This window comes from Schistocerca nitens, chromosome 12, assembly GCF_023898315.1.
Source record: "Schistocerca nitens isolate TAMUIC-IGC-003100 chromosome 12, iqSchNite1.1, whole genome shotgun sequence".
NCBI lineage: Eukaryota > Metazoa > Arthropoda > Insecta > Orthoptera > Acrididae > Schistocerca > Schistocerca nitens.
Window position 1 is genome coordinate 28,816,384 of NC_064625.1, and position 12,034 is coordinate 28,828,417.

The 12,034-nt window shown below is 41.4% G+C and overlaps 1 protein-coding gene across 2 annotated transcripts in view; it reads left to right on the plus strand.

The window, feature by feature from the left end:
• The window catches only part of LOC126215257 (GA-binding protein subunit beta-1-like), a 101,328-nt gene extending 89,825 nt beyond the window's left edge, over nt 1-11,503 (plus strand). For both annotated transcript variants that reach the window (XM_049941935.1, XM_049941936.1), the window contains exon 10: nt 9,271-11,503. In XM_049941935.1, the coding sequence (XP_049797892.1) occupies nt 9,271-9,441 (171 nt within the window). In that variant the 3' untranslated portion in view covers nt 9,442-11,503. The remainder of the gene's footprint in view (nt 1-9,270) is intronic.
• The last annotated feature ends 531 nt before the right edge of the window (nt 11,504-12,034 follow it).

Genomic DNA, 12,034 nt, shown 5'->3' on the forward strand with positions numbered 1-12,034 from the left:
TAAGCCACGTGCAGACAGCGGCCAATAGCCACTCCCTCCGGTTTCATATATAGGGACCGGTTCTGCCCTAGTCCAGCCAGTCTGGTACTCGCTCTGGATTTCGTTTCTATCTCGGCGGTACTGCATTCTGGTCGTTGCTCATTGTCGACATTTGCCTGGCTCTGGTTCGGAGTGGATTTACGTTTGGTGTTCGGTGTTGTGGTTTCCACAAGCCTCCGTTGTTTATCTCTTCCTTGTTGTGTCGCTCATAGTCGGTCGTGGTCGGTTGTTGTCAGTTGTCGTTGGTCTGTCATCCGACTTGTCTTGTGTTTACCCGGTGGTGCGTGCTCCACCGCCGGTGGCTTCCCTGCCTGGCGGCTCCGATCCGCAGCCCGAGGCGTTCCGGCTGTTGGTTGTGGTTACAACAACTGGTCTGAAATGTCCAGTCTCTCTCACTTCACCCTTTCCCTGAGCCTTTCTAGAACATCTTTGTAAAACACCTGATTGGCAGTTTGTGCTGGAGGCACAAATTCTTTATGCACGATACCCTTACTGTCAAAAAAGCAAATCGGCATTCTTTAGCTCTTCGATTTGCTCATTTCAGTTTTTTTCGGCCGAGGAGATGTCTCAATGTGCCACTCCTCATTTTGCCACTTCGTCCAAAGACTGTACTCAAAACTCCAGGATAAATCACCTCTGATCACACGACTGAACCATTTGTGGTCATTGCTAATCCTCTCGAGAAGATCAATGGACATGTTTCTTCAATTGTCCTACTGCTCATCTGTGAGGTTTTTCGGCACCATTTTGACACAAACTTCTCGCACGTGCAAATCTTCGGTCAAAATTTGATGTATGGTGAAAGTGTTTAATGGGTCATTCGCCATCCTTATTGTTAAATGTTGGTATAATATTACAAGAGCATGCACAAGTTTGAGTTTTCATCAGTATTTTAGGTTTGAGGTCTCCCTGAGTGAGGTTCATCTTCAGTGTGTTCTTGACCTTCCAAAAAGATTTGTGCCAGCGAAAAATTTATGCTCTTGGTAGAAATGTTCCCGTGTGCTCTTGCTAGAAATGTTTCAGCTTTTCAAAGGGCATAGGTGTGGATACCCCAAGATTAACACAAAACTTGATTGTCTAACATTGCTCTCAATACTGCTATTCCATTTTCGTAATATGCATTAAAAATACACAACTTTATCAATGGTGCTCTCAAAAGTCCCATTATGGCTGAACGGAGCTGAAACTCAGAGCATCTGGAAGCAATGAACACCCCAGTCTACACAAGTAGAACAACACAGCCTTGCCGGATTGCTTGTAGGGATCAGTGTCCACCCTCATTCCTTTTGGTGGCATCTTTTTAATACTATCACTGTCATATGTGAATTGATGAACGTCATCTGTAAATGGTTTCTTGTGTTGTTATCAGTTAAGCCTTTTTCACAGTTGTGGATTCTTATGTTTCCTACTTGCTGTAGATTTCTTGCAGTGCATCGCCATCACCATTACCAACAGAGTTGTTCACATTGCCGCCACTGTTGCTATTACTTGTGCATCTTCTTCACCAAGAACTTCCATTAAGCTGGAAAATTCGATATTTCAAACATTCTCAGTAGTTCATCAGTGGAACAAGACATTTTATGGCATTTACAATGTCATGCTGCCCACTTGTTGATAGTTCAAGGTCCATTTTAGCTAAAACCACTTAAGTTTGCATATATGATAAAGTAAATCCCACTGTTTGCACCAAAATATAAATTAGCAGTCAACTTTATAATATGAGGGTTGTGCAGAGACTAAGTTCCGATCGGCTGCGAAATGGAAACCACTGCGAAAATCCGGTAAAGCTTTGCGCAGATGTGTTGGGCAGTGTCTCTAGTATGCTTGTTGGTCGTGTCGGGTCACCCTTTTCAGTTTTGAGTGAACACTGAGCACATAAAGATGCATAGGGAATAGCGTCTCCCGCCAAGTATGAGGGCCTGGTTAGAGATGTCGCCTGCGTCATGCAGCCCATATAACACAACCGTCGAGCAGTTCCTTCTTCGTGCCAATTCTCAGCCTCACACTGCAGGGGCAATGAAGACACTCCTTGCAGGGTTTACGATGAGAAATGTTTGATCACCCACAATACAGTCCATCATTGGCTCCCCCCTGAGTCTCATCTCTGCTCACAAGAACTGCTGTCTATGAAGACAAAATTTTTCCACAGACAACGAGTTGCAGAGCAGCGAAGATAACTGGCCGTAAGCACAGGCGGCTGCTTTCTATGATGAGGATATTGGAAAGTTGATACAACACTATGACAACACTCGAATTTGGAGCGGCGACTATGTAGAGCAGTAGGTAGAAGGTGTACCTAACTGTTGCAGATGAAACGTTCCTGGTTTTCACTGTGGTTTCCATTTCGCAACCGACTGGAACTTACTTTCTGGACAACCCTTGTATATGTAGAGGGATGTTGAAATTTTGTAAGAATTAATAATAAAAACTCTGTTGAAGGTAAAGTTACAAAACACAAAATTCTAGCTGCTGGGCTAGTAGTGTAGGTGATTTACTATATACCAGTATCATTTCAGTCAAAAATACAAATTTATGCACAATACTGCAGTATATACAGTTCTAAACAGAGTGGAGTGTGTGGCTTCCAACGGGCACACAGCAACATGCTTTAGAGTCTGCTGTGTCTGGAGGCAGCCTTGTGGCAGTTGACATGTCAAATGTCTACGTGTACAATATAATTTTGTGTTTGCAGTCCATATGTGATGTGGATGCCGAGAAATGTAGTATATGCCTAGATTCCTCATTTAATACTAGTCTTCTGTAAGTTGGATTTTTCAGAATAGTTATTTACATGTTTCTTCATGTGTCTGCCAATTCTACTTTTTTTGGCATAGCTGTGCCACTCTCCCATTAGTTTGACAAGCCTCTACCATTCATGCTGCTGTTCCTTTTGTTGTTCAATCTCTACCAGTAGTCCTATTTACACTCCTGGAAATGGAAAAAAGAACACATTGACACCGGTGTGTCAGACCCACCATACTTGCTCCGGACACTGCGAGAGGGCTGTACAAGCAATGATCACAAGCACAGCACAGCGGACACACCAGGAACCGTGGTGTTGGCCGTCGAATGGCGCTAGCTGCGCAGCATTTGTGCACCGCCGCCGTCAGTGTCAGCCAGTTTGCCGTGGCATACGGAGCTCCATCGCAGTCTTTAACACTGGTAGCATGCCGCGACAGCGTGGACGTGAACCGTATGTGCAGTTGACGGACTTTGAGCGAGGGCGTATAGTGGGCATGCGGGAGGCCGGGTGGACGTACCGCCGAATTGCTCAACACGTGGGGCGTGAGGTCTCCACAGTACATCGATGTTGTCGCCAGTGGTCGGCGGAAGGTGCACGTGCCCGTCGACCTGGGACCGGACCGCAGCGACGCACGGATGCACGCCAAGACCGTAGGATCCTATGCAGTGCCGTAGGGGACCGCACCGCCACTTCCCAGCAAATTAGGGACACTGTTGCTCCTGGGGTATCGGCGAGGACCATTCGCAACCGTCTCCATGAAGCTGGGCTACGGTCCCGCACACCGTTAGGCCGTCTTCCGCTCACACCCCAACATCGTGCAGCCCGCCTCCAGTGGTGTCGCGACAGGCGTGAATGGAGGGACGAATGGAGACGTGTCGTCTTCAGCGATGAGAGTCGCTTCTGCCTTGGTGCCAATGATGGTCGTATGCGTGTTTGGCGCCGTGCAGGTGAGCGCCACAATCAGGACTGCATACGACCGAGGCACACAGGGCCAACACCCGGTATCATGGTGTGGGGAGCGATCTCCTACACTGGCCGTACACCACTGGTGATCGTCGAGGGTACACTGAATAGTGCACGGTACATCCAAACCGTCATCGAACCCATCGTTCTACCATTCCTAGACCAGCAAGGGAACTTGCTGTTCCAACAGGACAATGCACGTCCGCATGTATCCCGTGCCACCCAACATGCTCTAGAAGGTGTAAGTCAACTACCCTGGCCAGCAAGATCTCCGGATCTGTCCCCCATTGAGCATGTTTGGGACTGGATGAAGCGTCGTCTCACGCGGTCTGCACGTCCAGCACGAACGCTGGTCCAACTGAGGCGCCAGGTGGAAATGGCATGGCAAGCCGTTCCACAGGACTACATCCAGCATCTCTACGATCGTCTCCATGGGAGAATAGCAGCCTGCATTGCTGCGAAAGGTGGATATACACTGTACTAGTGCCGACATTGTGCATGCTCTGTTGCCTGTGTCTATGTGCCTGTGGTTCTGTCAGTGTGATCATGTGATGTATCTGACCCCAGGAATGTGTCAATAAAGTTTCCCCTTCCTGGGACAATGAATTCACGGTGTTCTTATTTCAATTTCCAGGAGTGTAGTACATATGACACACATCTGAATGATATTTTGGGATCGGTTTCTGTAAGTGGATTCCTTAGTAGATTGACAAAATTTCCCCCATTTCTACCAACTGCTTTACCTACAACACAGCCTGTGTGATCATTCCGTTTTGTACCATTTCAAACTGTTATAGTGAGGTATTTGTATGAGTTGAATTTTCAGTTGTGACTCATAGATATTTTATTCTTAGTATACCGATTTTTGCATATTTTGAAGTGCTCAATTTCTTTACATTGAAGGCAAGTTTACTATCTTTGTACCACTTTGAAATCATTAATTAAGATTAAGATCTTACTGAGTATTTGCACAGATTTTTTTTTTTTTTTTTTACTTTTGTCCTCACTAAGAGTGAGTCTCTCTCCTCTGGGTGTCGGGGTTGTTTTTATTTTATTTTTTTATCTATCTCTCTCTCTCTCTCTCTCTAGCAATTCTACCTCACAATATGTTAGTTTTGTCAATTGAATCTTCCTTTCACACAAATTACATAATGAATTATGACAACCAGTCACCATATTGTTGTGCAGTTGAAAGTCATGGAAACAAGAATGACTTTTTTACACCTCAACTATAACATGAGTTGTTACCTTTAGTATAGATTACTGGTTTTGACAACTCTCTGTTACCATCTTCGGGTCTATGTTACATCATGACACAATCTTCTCCTTTAGTGCAGTAAGTGGTGCTATACATTGTATGTCCGTGTTGGTATCGTGAGCTAGAGCAGAATCAATTTCAAAATGACAGTTATGTACACAAACGTGTGCCGACTACAGTTGCTCACATTCGTCACCACTTTACAAAGTAAATTGACATGCTGACTTCTAGTGTAGCTCATGATATGAACATGGACATACATTGTACAGCACCACTTACTGTACTAAAGGAGAAGATTGTCATGATGTAAACATAGACCCAAATATGGCAACAGATAATTGCTGAAACCATTAATCTATATGAATAAATGATTTTAGGCATCTTCGCAATTCAAAATTTATTCATTGTTCATAGTACTTCAGATTACCCCCACACCGATGATGTAAGGAGAGTATATATTTGTATTCCACACTGAACTTTCCAGTATCATACAAAATGGTTAAAAATATTTGTCATACAACAGTTGAAGCCATGTTGTTGGTCTCAGCTTCTGCCGTTCCCATGTGGTATGCCAAACAGCTACTTTACACACATTTTGCTCAATGTTTGTGTGCTGTGAGTGGTTCTTCAATGATTAACCATAACTAACCATCATACCATCATCTGACAGTGACTCTTCCCCACTAATGTTAATTTTCTAATATCAACATCTCTGCAATTATTAGAAGAAGTAGAGATGTGAGTATGAAAGAGAATAACGAAATAAATAAATAATGTCTCTGATTAACATGTTACAAAAAGAAAAATCAAGCTAGTTTGGTATCTGATTCGAGATGTTACATTAAAAAAAAAAAAAAAAAAGATCACTTTAATCATAATGCCAAAAATCCTGAGAAGAAAATTGAAGGTCAGACTCAGAACATCGGTAATGCTAAGTGTGATCAGTGGAATGAATTGAGAAAAACTACAGATATGGGTTGCAGATGGCAAGAGACATTTAGTGGATGACGACGATGATGATGATGATGATGATTAGTAAATGCCAATAAACCTCCAATTCTTTAAAGAACCAAACTCACACATATAAAACAGCTTCAAATGTTTGTTTACTTCACAGGTAGTGTAATTTTGGAGGTACATTCAGTGGTATATGTGGGTACTGTCCGCAAACTGTGTTGTGAATAGTCAGTAGGAAATAAGTTATTAATTCAAATGTCATGCCTGATGTTGAAGTTAGACTGCATGAGCAGTGAAAATTTAGTAAGGGATAAACCTTTTTACTTTCATCACTAACAGAAGATTTCATAAAGGTTTGAAATTACGTGTAAAGTTTGTTGGAAGTCACTAAGTGCTCTCATTCTCAAATATTGTACAAATAAAGTCCAGGTATTAGTGTGCTGTCACTTGAGCTGTTGCTAGACAAACACAGTTTCTAACTGTAATACTTGCCCTATTGTGTTAAGCTGTTCACATAAGATTATACATGTTAATGAGTAGGTTATGACAGCATTTTACATTTGGTCAGTAATTATATGAAATACTGAAAAACAACTTGTCGGCTTTGGAAGCCATTAGATAGGCGACCTGCAACTGGTACTGGGTTCCGGGTAGTAGCTCACCCATGCTACTGGCAGTACCAGACTAATTTTAGCACATGCCTCACTAATCTATCTCTTCTCCTGGGAAGTGTCCTTCTGTTTTGTACAATTCTTACTATTTAATCTTAACATTTACTGGATCCCCCATAAATTTGTATAGGTCGCACACTTTAACTTGGATCCCGAGTGGAAAATGCCGAGAGTGGAAGCTCACAATCAACTCATAGCGCATTGGCAGTACGGCAAGCCCCACCTCCTCCTATCGGGGCAGCTGGATTACAAATTATAAAAGAAATGAACATGTTTCACAGTAGTGACATGAAACTTGATGGGGTCACTAGAAGAACTTGGTACAACATCTTCACTCATTTTTGTAAATATTGATGATTTCTAGGGATGAAAACCACACAGGAATTGACACTTGGATTCACAAAGGCTATTTATTGCCATGCCAAACAAGTCTGTTACAGAGCTACGGTTAGCAACAAGCATAAACATTCTGGAGTGGCACGAACTCAGTTGACTTTCACCGATCAGAGAGGAACCACGTTAGTTATGGAAAGGAGTGAGTGCTACACACCATAAAGATGACATGTTGAGTCGCAACAGGCACAATAAAAAGACTGTCACACATTAAGCTTTCAGCCGTCCCATCCTTCCCTCTCCTTTGCAGCCATGGAAACACAGTTTTTCATGACATGGTCAGCAGACTTCATGTTACATTAGCATACTATCTGAGCCTGGATTCTGATTTTTTTTTCATCTATAGGCACAATTTTAAAACTAACTCCCACAAATTCATCATGCACTTTATCTTTCAATGTTACCCCTAATCACCTATCCTAACCTCTGCATCTTTATTATATGGAGTTTCTGTTCCTTCTTCTTTTTTTTTTTTTTTTTTTTTTTTTCCAGGCTTCACCGCCATACAATAGTTCCAATCTTATACTTGTTTTATAAATTTTGTCTCTGGTTTTTATGGCCATTTTTGCATCACACTGACTCACATATGCCTTTTGTTCAAATTGTGTAAATTATGTCAGTTGATCTTTTCTGTGATATTATTGATCCCAGGTATTTAAAAGTTTTAACTCTCAGAAGTGTGATTTTGTTGTGGTCCCCAGTTGAAAGCTCACCATGTTACTCTACCCAGTGTGAGCCTCATCATCTCCAAATAACTACTGCAAACTATGTCCTTCTCAATCTGCTTACTGTATTCATCTGTTGGTGTCCCTCTACAGTTTTTATTCCCCCCTCCCACACACATTCTTCCTTCCAATACCAAATTGGTGATCCCTTGATGTCCCAGAATGCTACTTTCTCCTACCCCTTCTTTTGATCATATTGTGCCACAAATTTCTTGTTACCCAAATTCTGTTCAGTTCCTCCTCATTAGTTATGTCATATATTCAGCTAATCTTCAATATTCTTCTGTAGCACCAAATTTTGAAAGATTCTATCCTCTTGTATAAACTGTTTACTGTCGATGTTTCACATCCATACATGACTACACTACATACAAATACTTTCAGAGAATATTTCCTGACACTTAAATCAATATTCGAAGGTAACAAATTTTTCTTGTTCAGAAACACTTTCTTTGTCATTGCCAATCTGTGTTTTATATCTCTCTCTACATTGGCCATCATCAGTTATTTTGCTGTCCATATAGGAAAACTCGTGTACTACTTTCAGTGTCTCATCTCCTAATATAATTCCCTCAGCATCACTTGATTTAATTTGACTATATTTTGTTATCTTTGTTTTTCTTTTGTTGATGTTCATCTTGTATACTCATTTCAAGACACTGTCCATTCCATTCAACTGCTCTTCTAAGTCCTTTGAAGAGTTTTGTCATGTCGGTTTTCCCAACTCTAACCGTAGTTCTGAAGAAATGTCTACTCCCGGGGCCTTGTTCCGACACAGTCTTTCAGTGCTCTGTCAGATTCTTCTCACAGTGTCATATCTTCCATCTCATGTTCATCTATGTCCTCTTCCACTTCTATAATATTGCTGTGAAGTTCATTTCCCTTGTGTAGACCATCTATACACTCCTTTCACCTTTCCCTCCTTTGCTTAAGGGACACAGACACATTCAATAATATTGTCAAACCGTTAAGATACTGACAGTCCGAGGGCACGTACTGACGTCTTGTCAGTGCTAGAAATATCGACGAACAGTATAGAAGGCCATCAAAATATTCCCCATATTGTCAACGTACTGAACATGTGAGGCCAAGTATTGATGGTTGGACAATATTCTCAGTTCAGATTGTTGACAGAGCTTCATCAGCCAGCCAATCGGTGTTAGTGCAAACTGTTTATGTTTTCAACTCACCTTTGTGCATATCATGCCACAGATTCAATTTTTTCAAGTACCGGTAATGTTTTAACACAAAACAATTGTAATAAACCTGTGTGAGGGTAGTTGTCATTTGTACCAGTACCACTTTAGGGTCATCAAGTACAATACCTGTGATTTGTGTGTCATCGGGGCAGAAGCTGCGCATCACCGAGTGCTTTCCCTCATACCCTACCATCACGTTGCAGTATTTGGGCAATGTTCCGTCAAGTTCCCTGAGAGGTGCGATGGCATTCTCTTTCAGAATTCTGGCTGTAACTTAAGTTTACACAAATGAACTCGTTACTAATTTTGCTCTACCAAACAGGTCAACGGAAGTAGCAGTGAGGCACAGCTGACGGACCTCGCCACGATCACACGGCAGCTGGAGGAGGCACGCCGAGAGGCAGAGGCGTACAAACTGCTGCTGAGCAAGAAGGAACGCGAGGCGGAGCTCTACCGCCAGCAGCTGCAGTCGATAGCACAGCAGTCTCAGTGACCACAGGCCCGGACGTGGCCCGATGCCCGCTGACGTCCGCCATTCCCTAAAACGTACGTGGGTCGACCTCGCCCCGCCACTTCCTCTTATGGGCAGGATCGCGTGTCATCTCCGGCTGGCGCTGACAGAGACCTCGCCACTGCGGACCCTACGAGTGGAGTGCCAGTTTCCGAAGTGAGGTCACTTTCGAGTGGCACAGCAGCAATTGACTTGTCTTGCCCAAAAGACTGACACTGTCAGTTGCCCCCTCCCCCAGATCTTCCCAACACATTTCTGTGCATGCGTGAAGGAGAGAGAGATTGATCTCGTGTGACTCGCGTAAAACAAGATAAATGCAAAATACACATAGAAGATACCTGTGGAAATTAAGTGATTTACCTCATTGGTGGCAGGTTATTTGTGTTACTGTGTTGATAGACTAATGAAAAAACTAATGTACATGTTCAACAGTCAGAATCTCCGAACTTGTGTCAAGCCGTTGGTGCAGTGGAAAGCATCCGACAATAGTAGTTCCTACTTGATTTTTATCAGTATACTGTGTTGTGCATTTAATACAGAAAAAGGGGCTTAACAAAATGGTGTGTTGGGTGAACTTTGATACCTCTTTTTTCTATTAGTTAAATTGTTAAAAGGACTTTTTCTTCAAATGATGTTACTTCTTATCCTTCATTTTCTTGTTGTTTCCAGATTTTTTCTGCAGGCTATTTCATTGATATTGGCAGCAGAACTGGAAATGCCAAACTTAAATTTCTTATTCCCCCTCCCAAAGCTGTTTCTGGGCAACTGAATAAAAAGCATTTATTTACAGGTGATAATGGAAACTGTTTGAAATTTTGGATAATTTACTTTAACCATTTACCTAGAACATTTGCAGCAGTCTGGGGACCAATGTTGTACTTATTTATACATTTTTGTGGCTGCTATTAACCCTTTCCCCTCTTTCTTTAGACATGGCGCTTTGTATTTGACAAGAACAGCAGATTCAGTCTTCCCTTCCTGCAATCCTCCAGCAGTTGAACATTGGGTGGTTTGTGTATGTTGATGCTGTTAGTGCCTCCTGTAATAGCAATTTCCATGTTTTCAGTGGGATGAATATTTTTGTTATGGGCTAAGTTCATATTTAGTGTACAGCATGAGAGCCACAATCTATACTTCTAGTCACTTTTTTCTGGATGTCTATATTTGATACCTAAAAATACTGCACTATTTGTGTTAGTAAAAAAGTGCATGATTAAGTTGTTCTGAAGAATTTCATTTTTTTAAGCTGAATTATAGTGCAAATCAAATGTGTATTTTAACTATTAATGTTGAAGCATTTAACTGATGTATGACTCATCAAAATTATAATTTTATTTTTTGATAATGTTGTATTGTAGCTAACAGTTTAAATAATACACATGTTTAATTTTGCTTTGTATTGTTTCTTAGTCTCCTTCTTCTTGCACTGTTTTTTGGCAGTGTCGTGGTCTGTTACTTTGCAAATGAAACAGATTTGAATAAAGTTTATGCACTTGATTACAGCAGCTAGAGATAAAATAAAATTTCACTGCTGCATATTCTATTGGAAGGTTTGTTATGGCTCACAAAGTGGAGAGTACACACTGAGATGACGATGCCATTTGTTAAACGAACTTATGTTGTGACACAGTAACAACACTTTATATTGAACCTTCTCTGTTGATCTGACCTGGTGAATTATAAACCAACTATACGTAATAATGAATGAATCACCAGATTTCTATTCAGATAAGAATGTTTCTTCTGCTGTGGTCTCAACACCTGAATTAGAGCTGTTAGCATAAAAAGGCTAAGTATGAAAAATAATTTTCTGTTTTAGCAAGTGCCAACCTGTCTTCCTGAAACATCAGATAAAATGTTAACATCCAGTATGTGTGAAGAATAAATCACTGGAACATGGTTCATCATTTTGCAGTACTTCACAAATATGTCGACTGATAAAAACAGATCTTTCACTGTAGACAAGTGAAATTGTAAATGTGGGGTGTTCTTTGTATTAGGAATTGATGTTTCTTAAATAAATGAAATGGAAATTTGAAAGTAATTTTTCTTGCCTATGTATTATGTGACAATGATTTCCCACACCTGCTTTCTAATGCTAAACGAAATCAGCTTACGCCTTTGTCTCAAAATATAGCATACTTCTGCAGAAATTCCAAATACATACAGCACTCTATGGATTTAGAACAACAGGTTTCTTCTTCAGAGAGAGCAGATATATGGATCGGGGGGACAGGGCCAGGTCATTAAGAGAGTAAGAATGACCAAATGTCATGAGGTGCTGAAAAAAATGAGGTGGAGAGTGAGTAAAAAAAAGTGTTAAAACTATAACACATATCAATACAGGAAACTAGGTAATGTTAGACTAAAACTGCACCTCGTTCCGTCACCCTCCTGGACCCAACCTCTGTTAGCTTATTTCTAAGGTTATTACAATTCCCCTCCACACTCTGTTTCCACAATTCCTTGTCATTTACTCTTTTACTCTCCTCCAGTATTCTTTCATCTTTTCATCATTTCCCCTTTTTTTTCTTTCTTCAGGCCACTTCACATCTGGATCTAACTGCTTCTGGCT